We start from the raw sequence: 13,656 nt of genomic DNA, 5'->3' as shown, positions 1-13,656 counted from the left end.
GACCACCTGCTGGTCCTCCAACTCCTTCACCCTCACTAGGAGTGACTCATTGACGGCAACATACTCCTGAATGACCCGCTCGTCCTCGTCCGCCTTTGCTTGGAACTGGGCCTCCAAGTAGTCCCGGGCGTGGTGCACCTCGGCGCCACCTATAGACAGTATTAATTAAATCCTTGCCTCCAGCACATCATAATCATAACCTAGACAACGCTTACCCGCGTGAGCAGCTTCTTCACCTCGTGAAAGTTGAGTCGGGCGTCATCGCTGTGCCGGATCGTTAGCCCCTGACACCTATTCCATATATGCCCCTCCATCCTCTTCAAGTGGGGCGCCAACTCTCCGACCTCGGCCAGCTCTGCAAGAACCCCGGCCCTCGTCTCCGCACTGGCGGACCTCGTCTTCTTCGCCCTCTGTTCATGGTCACTGCCACTCTAACTCCTATTTTGCCTCTGGCTCCCCTTGGTCGTCTGCTCCATCGCCTCCGGCCTATCACCATCCGCCACTGAGACCGGCACGACCGGCGTTTTGACTTGTACCTCTGAGTCGCCATGCGCCCGAGCCACCCCCTCACCTCGCGGGTTACCTCTGTGACTATCTCCTCCAGCACCGGCCTGTTGCTGGGCTACTCCACCTCTTCTGGGTTCTCTCCACCACCCTCCTCCTACTCAGTCATCACCATCACCTCCTCCGGACGGTTCGTCCCTGCTCCTCCTTCCGGTCTATCCAAGGAACTACTTTACCGCCACACCCCCCAAAACTCTGCAACCTCGGTCGGCAACAACATGTATTGCTTCAGTGCCAGGGACATGAGGTATATGCCATCCTCCAACTTCCCCCGGCATCGTGGGGAATCCCTCCTCGCCTCCACATCCACGTCTTTCGGCCCCCACTCCATGAAGACTTCTTCGATCCCTTGGACCACCTCGTCATCCGTCAACTTGTCGAACGGCCCGGGCTCATTCCTCTCGGGCAGCTTGATCTCCATTGTCGTTGTAGTTGATAATTGTTAGAACCAACACAAAGGAATAAAACTCAAGCTAGCTTGTTCACCATTCTACCAACTAATTTGACAACGTTATAGGCTTGGTATACGCCCATCCATGACCACCGGTACACCGACCTATCGGCTTGCTCCTTGAAGGCGAACATGCACCTCATTAGTCGCTTCTCCATCATCGGCGACAGCTCGGTGCCTATTGGCACTATAACAACAAAGATTAGCCTTCCCTTACACCATCAGGCAAGAATACAAACAAATAAACAAGGAGTAGACAAATCTTACTTAGCGCTTGAAAGGCACCGGACACCTGGAAGATCAAGGCCTCCTTCTACCACGGCCCCTCCACGACGAACGCCATCTCCCTCCAGTTCGTTGGGGTCGCGGTGTGACAAGGCGGGTCCACATTCTTGTCCCCCAGCCACCATCTGCGGTCGTTGCCACTGGTCCCCTCTTCTTCGGCTCCTTTCTCCGCCATTTCACTGCCCTGCAACAAAAAGCCGAGCATGTTACTACATGACCCCGCATCGCTCATATAGGGCACGCCCCCCGAATCAGACTTTCCGATGTTAGTTAACCCCGAGATCCTAGGTCACTCTAGGTCTAGGGGCGCTCCGATGTTAGTTAACCTACGTGTCTAATTGCGTTTGTTAGTTAACTCTTATCTAACATTGAGGTCCCAACCATTCTCTAAGCCCTAGGCCACACTCCAGGTCGACGACGCTCGCACACCTGGTTAACCCATGTGTCTGATGCAGAGGTCCTTAACCAGATCCATGGGTGCCCCATACGGTCGGCACTCGACCGGGTGGTCAGTACCTGATCTGGCGGTCAAAACCTGACCCTGGTATAACTAGGTCACGCCAGATCCACGAACGTCCTGAGCGCGCTAGTTAACCCATGTGCCTAGCCTCGGGGTCCTAGATCACTCTCCATGGCCATAGATAGGCTGACCCGGGTCCCGAGCAATTTGAACTTAGATATTTACGCTGGAGAAGAAAATATAAAATTCCCCACCCAAGGAATTTCCTCGACTGGGGACTTGTTAATACTACCCCCTGAATGGGGTAATCTCTGCCTTAATCTCGAATGGGGACCTAAAACCCAGTCGGCAGACGTGCCGGTCCGGAAACTCCTCTGCTTGCTCGGGCATCGCCAATAATGCCACCCACAGTGGCTTGCCTTCAAAGATAGATACAATGTATTGGCAACATTCCCATATCGAGGGAAGGGCCAGACAGATCCCCAGTGCACCTATAAATAGGTTTCCCAAACCAGCTAAAAGAGGTAACGTATTCCTAAGTCCTTAACTCTCGAACTTATTCCGCACTGGATATTAACTTAAGCTTCGGAGGATAAAGGTCGGCGCACCGCTGACCCTTTGACTTTGACTTATTGTGTGCAAGTCACACTGAGCTGACACGCCGGAATACAAGACTACGAGAAGCTCGATTCCCTCGGATTTAGCTCGCGTGACATATATACAATGCATACTTATATTGAGCTTTAAAAATTGGTTTAGTGATACACAAACATTTATCTATTATATAAGAGGAAAAGTGAGGATCGAAGGAGGGTTCTTTTGAGTCATCAGTCATCACCTTACAAACTTCACTTCTTTGGTTAAAGTTGAGGCGTTTTGCTCTTTTTATTTTAATTATCAATTAATAGACAATGTGTTTGATTGAAACAAGTAACAAATAAAACTTAGTTTCTCTAGATCGAGTCAAGAAGTTGAGAGTTGGATCGAGTTCAATTCGCTGCTTCTTCACCAGTTCATGACCTTGTTCCTCTTCGTATATCGTTCCCGATCGAGCACCATATGAAACATGATGCAGGTGTAACCAGCTGGCTTGGCATACATTGACAATGCATTCGGAACGGGTCATTAACATTGTCTGTATCTGTATTATACACCATTGAAGGCAGTGCCGCCACTAAGAAAGTGCAAATGACTTCCCATAATATAGAGGAAATGACACAGCAGCTTGTCATTTTTTAAGAACAGTGAGGAAATGATTGGAGCGCTAGTCTTATAGAACAAGGAAACGAAAAAAAGAAGCAGATGAAAAGGGATGGAAAAGGAAAATGGGTAGACCCTTATTTAGTCGCCCTTTCCCATGCATTCACCATATCCTTAATATATAGGAAAGATAGTTACATATATATATACCACTGGCTAGCTCGATAGGTCTGTCTTATGAAAGATCCATTTCTGACTCTTCCCCTCGATTATTTCAAATACCTGGGCTGGCTGTGACTACGACCCTCGTATTGTTGTCATTATTTCCTTACTTCTCTAATACATATTATAGCATCATTACTCAGAACCTTAAGCCTCCAGTTGGTGAGGTTGTTATGGAGAAAGCTACAGCAACGGAGAGTTGTGAATATCATGATCTGGCATTGACATTCAAATGATGAAAACCTCGAATTTTAAATTGCCATACCAGAAATATTTTACTGGTTTATGATTTGGTTTTATATGTGAAGCTGAGGAGTACTTGTTTAACTTTCTGCATGAATGTTAACACATATTTATAGTTCAAAAGATGAATTCAGAGACATATCGTACACATGGTACAATTTGGGATTTCCGGCTAGTACTTCATATGTAATATCAAATATACCCAATAATGATGCACGGAATCCTAAAATATCTTATGTGCTTGTTTATATATATATATATATATATATATATATATATATATATATATAGTCTCTATTCAGAGTGAAGCTTCACTCTGAAATTACAGAGTGAAGTTTTAATTTTGGCACACTTTTCGGTTAAATTTTTTCACTATAAGCAATTCAATATTTAGGTATGCTATTTAAGATCATCTCTACAAAATTTCATCCAATTTGACAATAGTTTGAGCTTTCAAAATTGAGACTTACACGAACGGTTCACGTTGAACAGTTTTAATTCATTCATTGATTTAATCTAATTTTAATACCTTAACGATGTCCGAATTAGATGAAATTTTGTAGAGATGATCTTGAATAACATACCTAAATATTGAATTGCTTATGGTGAAAAAATGTGACTGAAAAGTGTGCCAAAATTGGAACTTCACTCTGTAATTTCATAGTGAAGGTTCACTCTGGATAAAAGACCGATATATATATATATATTCTACTCGGCTGGAATTAGGTTACTTAATTTTCTTTTATGCATGCCGCCCAATGTTTGAATTGATTCGGTATATTCTCCCATTCAAGTTTTTCTCTCCTCCGATTCAAGTACATATATATATATATATATATTAGATTCTTTCATTTTTCATCAATTATTAGCAAATTAGCATTGCGAGCTTTCAACCTTCATTGGACCTTTTTCATGAGTTAGATTTGGAGAAACTATAAAAAGTGTTCATTGAGTGAGATAATTAGATGAAGGACAGAAAGAGGTGTTACGATTGTGGAACACTTGGGCGTGAGATAATGCCGGGAACTCTAGTGCTGAGTACTGATGAGAGATAGTTAGCATTTGCTTAGTTATCAATTAGATGAGAAATAGTTTGCTTTGCCAAACAGCCAAAGCAAGTGAAAATAATCAATTAAGCATTTGGTTAATTACAAATTGTTGATGAAGCAAACTGTAAAAGATCGAACAATAAAAGGTTTAAGTGGTCAAAAGCTTCAAGCTGTACTAGTTAATTTATAGATAAATAAGATGATATACAATTAAGTTTTGTGCCATTAAGTTCAGAATATTATTAATTTAAGTAGTTATGAAAATTGAAAATCAGTTAATTATGGATCAAGGAATTCAGCTCACACAGAAATGATCGGTATGAACATATTATTTAGCCAATTGCAAGTGCAGCATAATTACAGTACAATCTGGGTTGAGTGTGATTGAGGTGCCTATTTTGTTCTTAATTAGCTAAAACCACTTGTCTTATTTCAAAGCCTGCATAAATATGACAGGGACTGGCCAACAGCTTAGTAATCCGATCCAACTTTATGCACACCTGTTTCTGTAATTTGATATTACATATATAGGATAAGAGAAAAATAACAATCTGTTCAATTACGCCTTAGACAAGTTGTTCACTAATTTTACAGCACATATCATTGATAATGGAAAAATTAGTTTAATCACAATTATGAGAGTAGCGAGGGAAAAAATTATTATATGTACCCGGTACATAATATTCGTAACGTATTTCTTTAATGTTATTGGTTTATTTTTTATTGTATTTGTTTCTAATTAATTACTCATATTTAAATAATGTTTTCTCCTTTCATCGCGTGCATGTTTACCACATTATTAAGTAATATGATTGACTAGGTACATTACATGACATTGTTATACGGTGTTCTAGATACACAAAATAATTTTAGCTCGAAAGAAGTTATTGTAATTAGAAAATCTTGATTCATATAATCCTCAAAACCTTATACACCTGCCTGGTTAATTAAATATGGTTATAGAATTGCTTTCTATATATCTCAGAAGAAAAGATTGGGCTATTGTACATCAAGAAATACTTCGTGCAAGTGATGCAACAAAGCTTACACAAAAATTGATACCTTATAAGTTATAATTAGTTATACAGTATCAAATGGAAGGGTTCTTTCTATGATTAATTAAACATATAACTTTGATCAATTAAATATATAATTAATCCACCAATTATAATCGATCGAGAGAAGTACTTCGCCCAACTTTGATAGTTGGGGTGGGTAGGTCATAGTTTTCATAATTATATATATATAGCACTTCTCGGCTGCGGACGTCCGGACGATTTTTTCATCCGGATTTCCGTCGTTTCTCCTCGATTTAACGTCGTCGACGCCATTTTTTCTCGCCAGAATGATACTACGCCTTTCTAGACGCTGCTCCGATGAAGAAGAAGGCGAAAAAGATCAAAATCGGAGGTCCACCATGATCGGTGGTGAAGTTCTGAGTGAGGTTGCTGCAAGACCTCCGATCTCGATCTCGATCTCTTTCGCCTTCTTCATCGGAGCAGCGTCTAGGAATGTGTGGTGTCACTCCGGCGAGAAGAAACGGCGCGCCGATGTCAGATCATAGAGAAACGACGGAAATCCGGACGGAAAAACCGTACAGACGTCTGCAGCTGAGATTTTCTATATATATATATATATTTGTGTGTGTACATATGTGTTTCTTTTGTGCAACTGCTAATTATTTTGTGCATGTCATCAAAACCATAATGTGCTTCTACAAGATAATACACAACAACTAAAGATGATCCCGACCATGCATTTAATCTTAATCTCTAATAATGCGTTAAATATAGGACTGTTTATATGTGTCGCAGATCTAAAATAATACCGCAGATTGGAGTCACTGGACCAGCATATTTTGGCAGCTACTCAATCGCCATTATATATGTTGATGTGATCAAACACATCTCAACCCGCATATATTGATCTGTTAATATGGTTGGAAAATATCGAACATGCATATCATTATCTAAATCACGAGCATATCCACATTATACAGTAATTCTCCATCTCATTACGGAAAATCTCAATTGTCTGGAGGAGAACAACTGGCTAGTTAAGTTGTGGTGGTAATAGAATATATATAGAGAAATTTGTTGAAAGTATACATGTACGTAAGTTTAATTGGATTCTCCATAAGACTTATTTTGAAAAATGATTAACACCCCTATGATTTCCTAAAGATGTATAATTTTAATTTGATCCCACAAATTATTAGTACTGATCGAGTGGTGATGATCAGTACGACCACTACTACGTACTACACATGTTTGCCAGTACTCGGAAGATAAGCTCGACCATATCTAAACCTCTTCTGAAGAATCAGATGCCCTACTTTTTTTCCCGAAAGTGTAAGTCTTTCAACATGTAATAGTTAAGCCCCCACAAAATTTTATCAGTAATGACTTGGGATGATCTGTACCAGCTACTAGACTTGTTTGCTTTCCAACAAGGAGGCCATACATTAGTGTTGGGATTTTGACAATACGTTTTCAATTTTTAGGCCAAAAGTGAGACTTGTTTGTCGATTTATGATTCTCTAGGTTACTAGGTACCAAATCAATTGATTCCAATCATTCCGAAGTATCCAGTATTTCACTACAGCTATAATGCATCATGCATGCATACAGTACATTGATTAGATGGAGTTCCATGTATCCAACTCATAAGTACTATGAATAAGCTAAATGCCAGTTCTAGTACTGACGCTCAACTTCCTTGTCATTTTCTTTGAAAGTTTAGCTGATCAGTGTAGATCGATCACTGGTATTTACTGATATTGTCGATCATTCTGAGTGCTGCTAGCTGATTAAAAACTAAAGCATAGAGTTTAATAATTACGGGATCGATCAACAACAGAAATACAGAATCTGATTCAGCATAGAATTGAGTTCGCAGCCAGTCTCAAAACCCTATCAGGTCTAGGGTTAAGAGAGTGAAATCAGTAAAGGGTCGGTAGTCGTTTCACTCGTTTGTTTGTAGTCTTGACTGTTGTAGATAGTAAAAGCCTGAAGAGTGCTTGTACAACAAGGTGCGCCGCTTATTTTGATCGATTACCAGCAGTTTACCACTAAATTAACTCAAATTTTCTTTTACTTGAGCTGAAAGGTACATAGGTGGATCGGCCTATGAAGAATCAGCGGTTCAGGTCCTTAGCACGATACTCTATCACTTTAGCAAAACAGTATAACCAGCTGTGTGCAATTTTAATGAGCTAGCTCAATTCATCGATCACAATCGACCTACATGTAAAGGAGGAGACTGAGTCTCTCTCCTAGTCCCATGTGAATTTTCTGTGAATGAGCGAGTGGGCAGCATTGGTCGGAAAACCCACTAAAATAAAGATCGAGAAGGATGGGAAAGCAACAAAGCCCTATAGTCAGAATCAATCACCATTTCACTTCACAAGAGATGCTTGAAAATGATTGCTCCCAGCTTCTTTCCCAAAATTTAAACGAGAAAGACAAAATATGGTACCACCGTCCATCACTTGTCCAGGATCGAATGACACAGTCGCTCTGCTATTCCTATCATTCATTTCCTTCTTGTAATATAAGCATACCTTGTATCCCAAGTCGAGACCTAGAGCTTACTTAGCCGCCCAGCTATGTCCGTAATTTCAAGGCAGGGACCCAAAACCACTGTCAAATATGGATACTGCTCAAGGTTCGACAGGACTGAAGGTGATAATCCGTCATGAACTGCAAGCTAGCTTCAGGCTGAGTCGAATCTAGAATATGATTATGTGATCCCTAGATTTGAACTTCAACTGCTTTTTATTTGAAAATCTTGAATGAACATGCAATATTACCCTAGCTAGATTTTTGATTTATACAAAAAGATGTACGTGTTTAAAGAACTGCAACACGGGGCATTACCTTTGCGAAGATTTCATAAGCAATTCGAACAGCAAACACCAAAGAAATGTTTCCCGATGAACTCTCCGAAAAATATTTCTAGGAGCCAACCGTGTTGAACCTTCTAATTTCGAAAACAAGAACGAATAGATGGAACCATAAATAAACGACACCTTTGCATATATACAAGACTTCTACAACTGGTTAGAATAAAGAGGCAGCCTTTGAAGGTACATAACTTCTTTTCGTATGAACATAACCATACTCCGTAAGGAATCAATCACTAAGCAGGCACGGTATCTGGTTGAAGAGGTGGTGAAGGACCATCATTGTTCACAATCTTACCCTCAGTCTTCGTCTCTTTAGCCTCCTTCTCTTCTTCTTGGAACCCTTGCTTAAACCTATCATAATTCGTGGGCTCCTCCGTTTTCCATGGGCGCTCTCCCAAAACTGTAATCAAGTCTTCTTGGTGTAGGACCTCTTTTTCCAGCAGCAGCTCTGCAACCCGTCCTACATGCTCCTTGTGCTCCTCTATCAGCTCAACAGTGCGGGTATACGCTTTGGATACCCATTCTCTAACTTCACTGTCGATGATTGCACCAGTCTTGTTACTGTAAGGCTTCATCATCTCAAATTCATTATTTTGAGGAAAAGAAAGAAGCCCCACTTTGTCGCTGAAGCCATATACTGCAACTTGGGCATATGTCATTTTGGTCACTTTCTCCAAGTCATTCTGCGCTCCAGTTGATATCTTCCCCAACATAACCTATGCCAAGAGTAAAAGTTAGAAGCACATTCTGCAATTTTCGAGATCCATCTCTATGGTTTATTTCAAGCTACAATGAGCGCATACTACAGCTACTAAGTATGGGGCTGACTATGCAGACCTAGCAAACCAAACATGTAGATCATAAAGATTTCAGGCATTTTTCTATTCATATTATCATAAGAAGATTACAAATATGTCCACAAAGTTCAAGAAGAGAGAGCTTTCGCCCCCTGGTTCAGAGAGATATTAAGAGGCCCTTCATGTATTTATTCTACAACACATATGCTCGGTCATTTTTATGACGAATAAATTTATTGCAAAGTTTAGTCACAAACTGTTCTAAAGTTGTTTCACAAAAAAAAAAGGATATCATATACATTTGATTCAATATAAGAAGTTTATGGTTTGATAATACTTAGTACGAAGGTGAAACATTATCAAATTAAAACCGACCTATCTCAATTCCCGTCATCAAACTTACATTTGAGATAAAACATTGCTAAAGCATGTATAACCTTGAAAGTTAAAGCTACACCCTATTAGTTCAGTCTCCCTCAGGGTATTGAGAATAAAGCATTTAATAAGAGCCATTCTTTAATACTCACTGATTAAAAACGTTCTGGATAAAATAGAAACAATAATTTACCTGCTCAGAAGCTCGACCACCAAGGGTCATGCATGTCATATCAAAAAGCTGTTCTTTGGTCATAAGCAGATTTTCATTTGGAACATACTGAGCAAACCCCAGTGCAGCAGTGCCACGTGGAACAATAGTTACTTTGAGCAAAGGTTCCGCATGTTCCAAGAACCAACCAGCCACAGCATGGCCAGCTTCATGGTAAGCAACAGTCCGTCTTTCCAGCTTGCTTATTACCTACATAAAGAACCCGGTAAATGTTACAATATCTTTACGAAAGTATATAGAAATCTGTGGTGTTCAAACAGTTGTCTACAACATTTGGGTGGTTCAGTACAACCTTATAATTAATGATACCATCAAATTATCTCACTCTTCAGGTCCATACCAAACTATTCCAATACTTGGCTATTACTTTATGAAAAATAAAGGAGCTAAGCTAAGAACAGCAAATTTTAGCATCAGTAGATACCTTATTCTTCTTTTCAAGACCGCCAATTACCCGATCAATAGCTGCCTCAAAATGTTGCATTGTGATTTTTGCACTCTCATTCCTTGCAGCAATTAAGGCAGCTTCATTGCAGACATTTGCTATATCTGCTCCAGCAAATCCAGGAGTCAGAGCAGCAAGTCTCTCTGAGTAATGGGATGGTTCACGATCCAGTTTGAGCTTTTTCAGATATATCTGAAAGATCTGGTTACGACCTTTAATGTCTGGTTTATCGATGGTAATTTGTCGGTCAAACCGACCAGGCCTCAAGAGTGCTTTATCCAGAATATCAGGCCTATTTGTCCCAGCAAGTACAACGATTCCAGAAGTTGTTCCAAATCCATCCATTTCAACAAGCAACTGATTGAGAGTACTTTCTCGCTCATCATTGCCACCTGAAAAGCCTCCACGGCCTCTTGCCCGGCCAATTGCATCAATCTCATCAATAAATATTATACTGGGTGCACATTGTAGAGCCTCTTGAAATAAACTCCGAACCCTAGATGGCCCGACACCAACAAACATTTCCATAAAATCCGAACCAGCCATAGATAGAAATGGCACCCCGGATTCACCTGCAGTTGCCTTTGCAATAAGAGTTTTTCCAGTCCCTGGAGGACCAACAAGAAGGGCGCCTTTTGGAATTTTTGCTCCCAATTCCTCATACTTCTTTGGGTTCTTGAGAAAGTGCACAAACTCCATGATTTCTTGCTTAGCCTCATCACAGCCAGCTACATCTTTAAAGAAAACCTGAACCAGAAAGGAACATGGTATAGTTATTATACATGACTGAATTTAAGTTTCACCTCATTAATATGACAAGATATCAAGTGAAGATGAACAGAAGTACATGAAATGCACACTTAACCTTATTTTTGGCATTCTTATCCACTTTTGTGATCTGTGCTTTTCCTATGTTGAATATTCCTCTCCCACCTTTTCCACCTGTGCCACCAATACCAGGCAAATTTTTCCCCATGAACCAAAGAGCTCCCAGAAGCAACACTGTTGGAGCATACTTCATCACCTCTCCAAGCCAATTGACTTGTGCGACATAAATTACAGGCACAAAATCATGACGGTCAACCCCTATAGCTTCTTGGGCTTCCTCCAATTTTTCCTCAAAGGAGTCAATACTTCCGATGTTAAAATAGAACTTGTACTGGCTCTTATTTTCTCCGGAAGGAGAATTGTTCGCAGGTCCCTGTACAGATACATCACTAGTTTCATCTTTAATGTGTGGGGAGCTCCTTACAAACACTTTAGCAACTGATTTATTTGCCACTTCAATGTGATCCACCAACCCAGGTTCAAGTAGCTTGTTTTTAAACTCTTGGAAACTTATCTGAGAAAAATACCATGATGCTTAACAGAATAAATAAGGTGTATAATATGGAGAAAAATAAGCCATAGAGAATGAAAATATAAGTGAAGGCTGATGGCTCCATGATTGCAGAGAGAAATGCAAAGCATCAAGGTAAAAAAAAACTTCATCACAAACATGCTACAGCTTGAAATGATGCTCAAATCAGCTTTTCAGGTTAGTAGTAGTGAATGGCTAGGTTCGTATCACTTGTTCACCACATGATAGATATAAAGTTAGCTTCCTCTCAGCAACTTAAGAAGCACTAACGCACAAATAACATTTCAGCTTAGTATTTTGATTCCTCCCTTTCAACCCAAATGCTACAGAATAAGAACAGTCAAGTACGTAGACCACTAAATCACTCTTAAGCCCCAACAAAGAATTCCACATGAGCCATTGTGTACAATGCAACAACATTTCTCTAATGTCAACAACAGTAAGCCGAAAATCAGCTACTATGGAGTTAAAACAACAATTGTTACGCACCAACACATTCATCTTAAGCAACCAATCGATATATTCAACACTAGTAAATCAAATAGTCAAAAGAGTAGTGATTGCCTGCTTGTTCTTCTGTGGAGTAAGCAACAACGACATGAAAATAAATCCCATGAACAATAAAGGAGCTGTCAAATCTTGAATCTGCTTCGAAAAATCTCCCTGTGAACTCCCCTGTTCACCACCACCTCCTTAAAAACCAGAAATTCAAAGCTTATAAGACAGAGTAAAGTAATGTTCAGCACTTGCTCACCACACACATAACTGAAACTGAAACAACATGAAGAAAACACACACCTTTCGACCCTGATTTCTGTTCACTCGCTTTCGGAACTTTCTTATTATCTTTGGGATAATAATTCTCGTAATCTAAACAACAATCATCAACAACAACACAAACATAAAAACACTACGCAAACAATCGATCACATAATACACGAGGGAAAAGCTTTTCATCTAAAATTTTGAGCACGAAAACGTCTTACTCTTCCTTCCCGGCCTTTCCGATGAGAAGAGGCGGCGGACGCTAGGGTTTGCAAGAACCGATTTCAAATTGGACAAGTAGGTATTCGAAACGAGCTGCTTAACAGCACCAGCTCCATTATAAGTTAAAAAACCTCTGAAAAACCCTAACCCGCCGGAAATGCCAGCATTACCGACGAGCGGCGCCGTCAGCTCGTGCCGAATCGCAGCTCTTCCGTTATAGCCAACCGAAATCACATTCTACACAGCGAAAAAATATATCAACTTTATCAATTAAAAAAAGGTAGAAATTTGAAGAGATTAATCAAAACTATAGAGAGGCGATTAGTTCGGTAGGCGTTGCTGACCTTTTGGATTGCGGAACCAGCCGAGCGAGAGAGGAGGCGTCCGCCGCTGGAGAAAATCATCGTGGAGAGAGAGATAGATAGATAGATAGATAGACGGCGGTTATTTTGAAACCCTAAAAGGTTACGGCGCCGTTTTGTTGGTTTTCAGCTGCGAGATTCTGAGAGAGAGAATCGGGGTTGTTACCAGAGTGAGGAAGAGGAACCGGAGAAGAAGAGAGAAAAACCCTCCAAGAGATTTTGGTTGAGATATTACGTGCAAGTCCTTGATTATGGCTTGATTATGGGACTGTCGGGAGGGGCTTCGAGAAGGTTAGTTTAGTCACTTTTGACATATATTTTTTGGTTACAGTAGTTTGGTCACCTGGTTCTCGTGTACAATTGAGCATCATCAACAATTTTTCTTATTATCCAAATTTCTTATGAAACACTTGATGACCCGTTGTTTGTGAAGTAAATTTGTCGATCACTTTTTATTTGCTCACATTCTGCTCACCCTTCTAAACTCATGTATATGTCTTTTTTCAACTCATATTTAGATAATAATTAAGTAATTAGATATATGACATGAGTTTAGAAAGGTGGGTAGAAAGTAGATAAATAAAGGTGGTCGGCAAATTTATTTCCTGTGATTTGTGAATGAATATAGTTTCAACTTAAGAGTATGTACTTTGAATGTTTTAAGGCTAGGATTATGCCTTTATAGCTAGTTTGGTAGGAATTTCATACGTGGAAAAT

General features: G+C 40.2%; 1 protein-coding gene across 2 annotated transcripts; it reads right to left on the bottom strand.

The window, feature by feature from the left end:
• Positions 1–8,484: 8,484 nt before the first annotated feature.
• On the bottom strand, positions 8,485–13,104 carry LOC126796670 (ATP-dependent zinc metalloprotease FTSH 10, mitochondrial-like). Of its 2 annotated transcripts, none has more exons than XM_050523403.1 (8): positions 12,922–13,104; positions 12,577–12,814; positions 12,389–12,460; positions 12,155–12,282; positions 11,096–11,572; positions 10,210–10,977; positions 9,747–9,974; positions 8,485–9,097 (listed from the first exon to the last, which is right to left on the bottom strand). In XM_050523403.1, the coding sequence occupies exons 1-8, from the start codon at positions 12,979–12,981 to the stop codon at positions 8,615–8,617; spliced, it is 2,454 nt and encodes an 817-aa protein (XP_050379360.1). In that variant the 5' UTR covers positions 12,982–13,104; the 3' UTR covers positions 8,485–8,614. The 2 variants fall into 2 exon arrangements, with proteins under 2 accessions (XP_050379360.1, XP_050379361.1); XM_050523404.1 differs by having other exon boundaries at positions 12,155–12,279.
• Between the last annotated feature and the right edge of the window lie 552 nt (positions 13,105–13,656).

This window comes from Argentina anserina, chromosome 6, assembly GCF_933775445.1.
Source record: "Argentina anserina chromosome 6, drPotAnse1.1, whole genome shotgun sequence".
Taxonomy (NCBI): domain Eukaryota; kingdom Viridiplantae; phylum Streptophyta; class Magnoliopsida; order Rosales; family Rosaceae; genus Argentina; species Argentina anserina.
The sequence above is the reverse complement of the archived record's forward strand: the minus strand, read 5'-3'. Positions and strand labels throughout refer to the sequence as shown.

What these genes read in the sequence shown, in the direction of transcription:
- LOC126796670 (XM_050523403.1), bottom strand. Translation starts at nt 12,981, where the DNA reads ATGATTTTCTCCAGCGGCGGACGCCTCCTCTCTCGCTCGGCTGGTTCC. An exon ending in GGAAAGGCCGGGAAGGAAGA is followed by an intron (nt 12,461 to 12,576) that starts GTAAGACGTTTT and finishes ATTGTTGTTTAG; the next exon opens with ATTACGAGAATTATTATCCC. An exon ending in GTGGTCGAGCTTCTGAGCAG is followed by an intron (nt 9,098 to 9,746) that starts GTAAATTATTGT and finishes CTCTTGGCATAG; the next exon opens with GTTATGTTGGGGAAGATATC.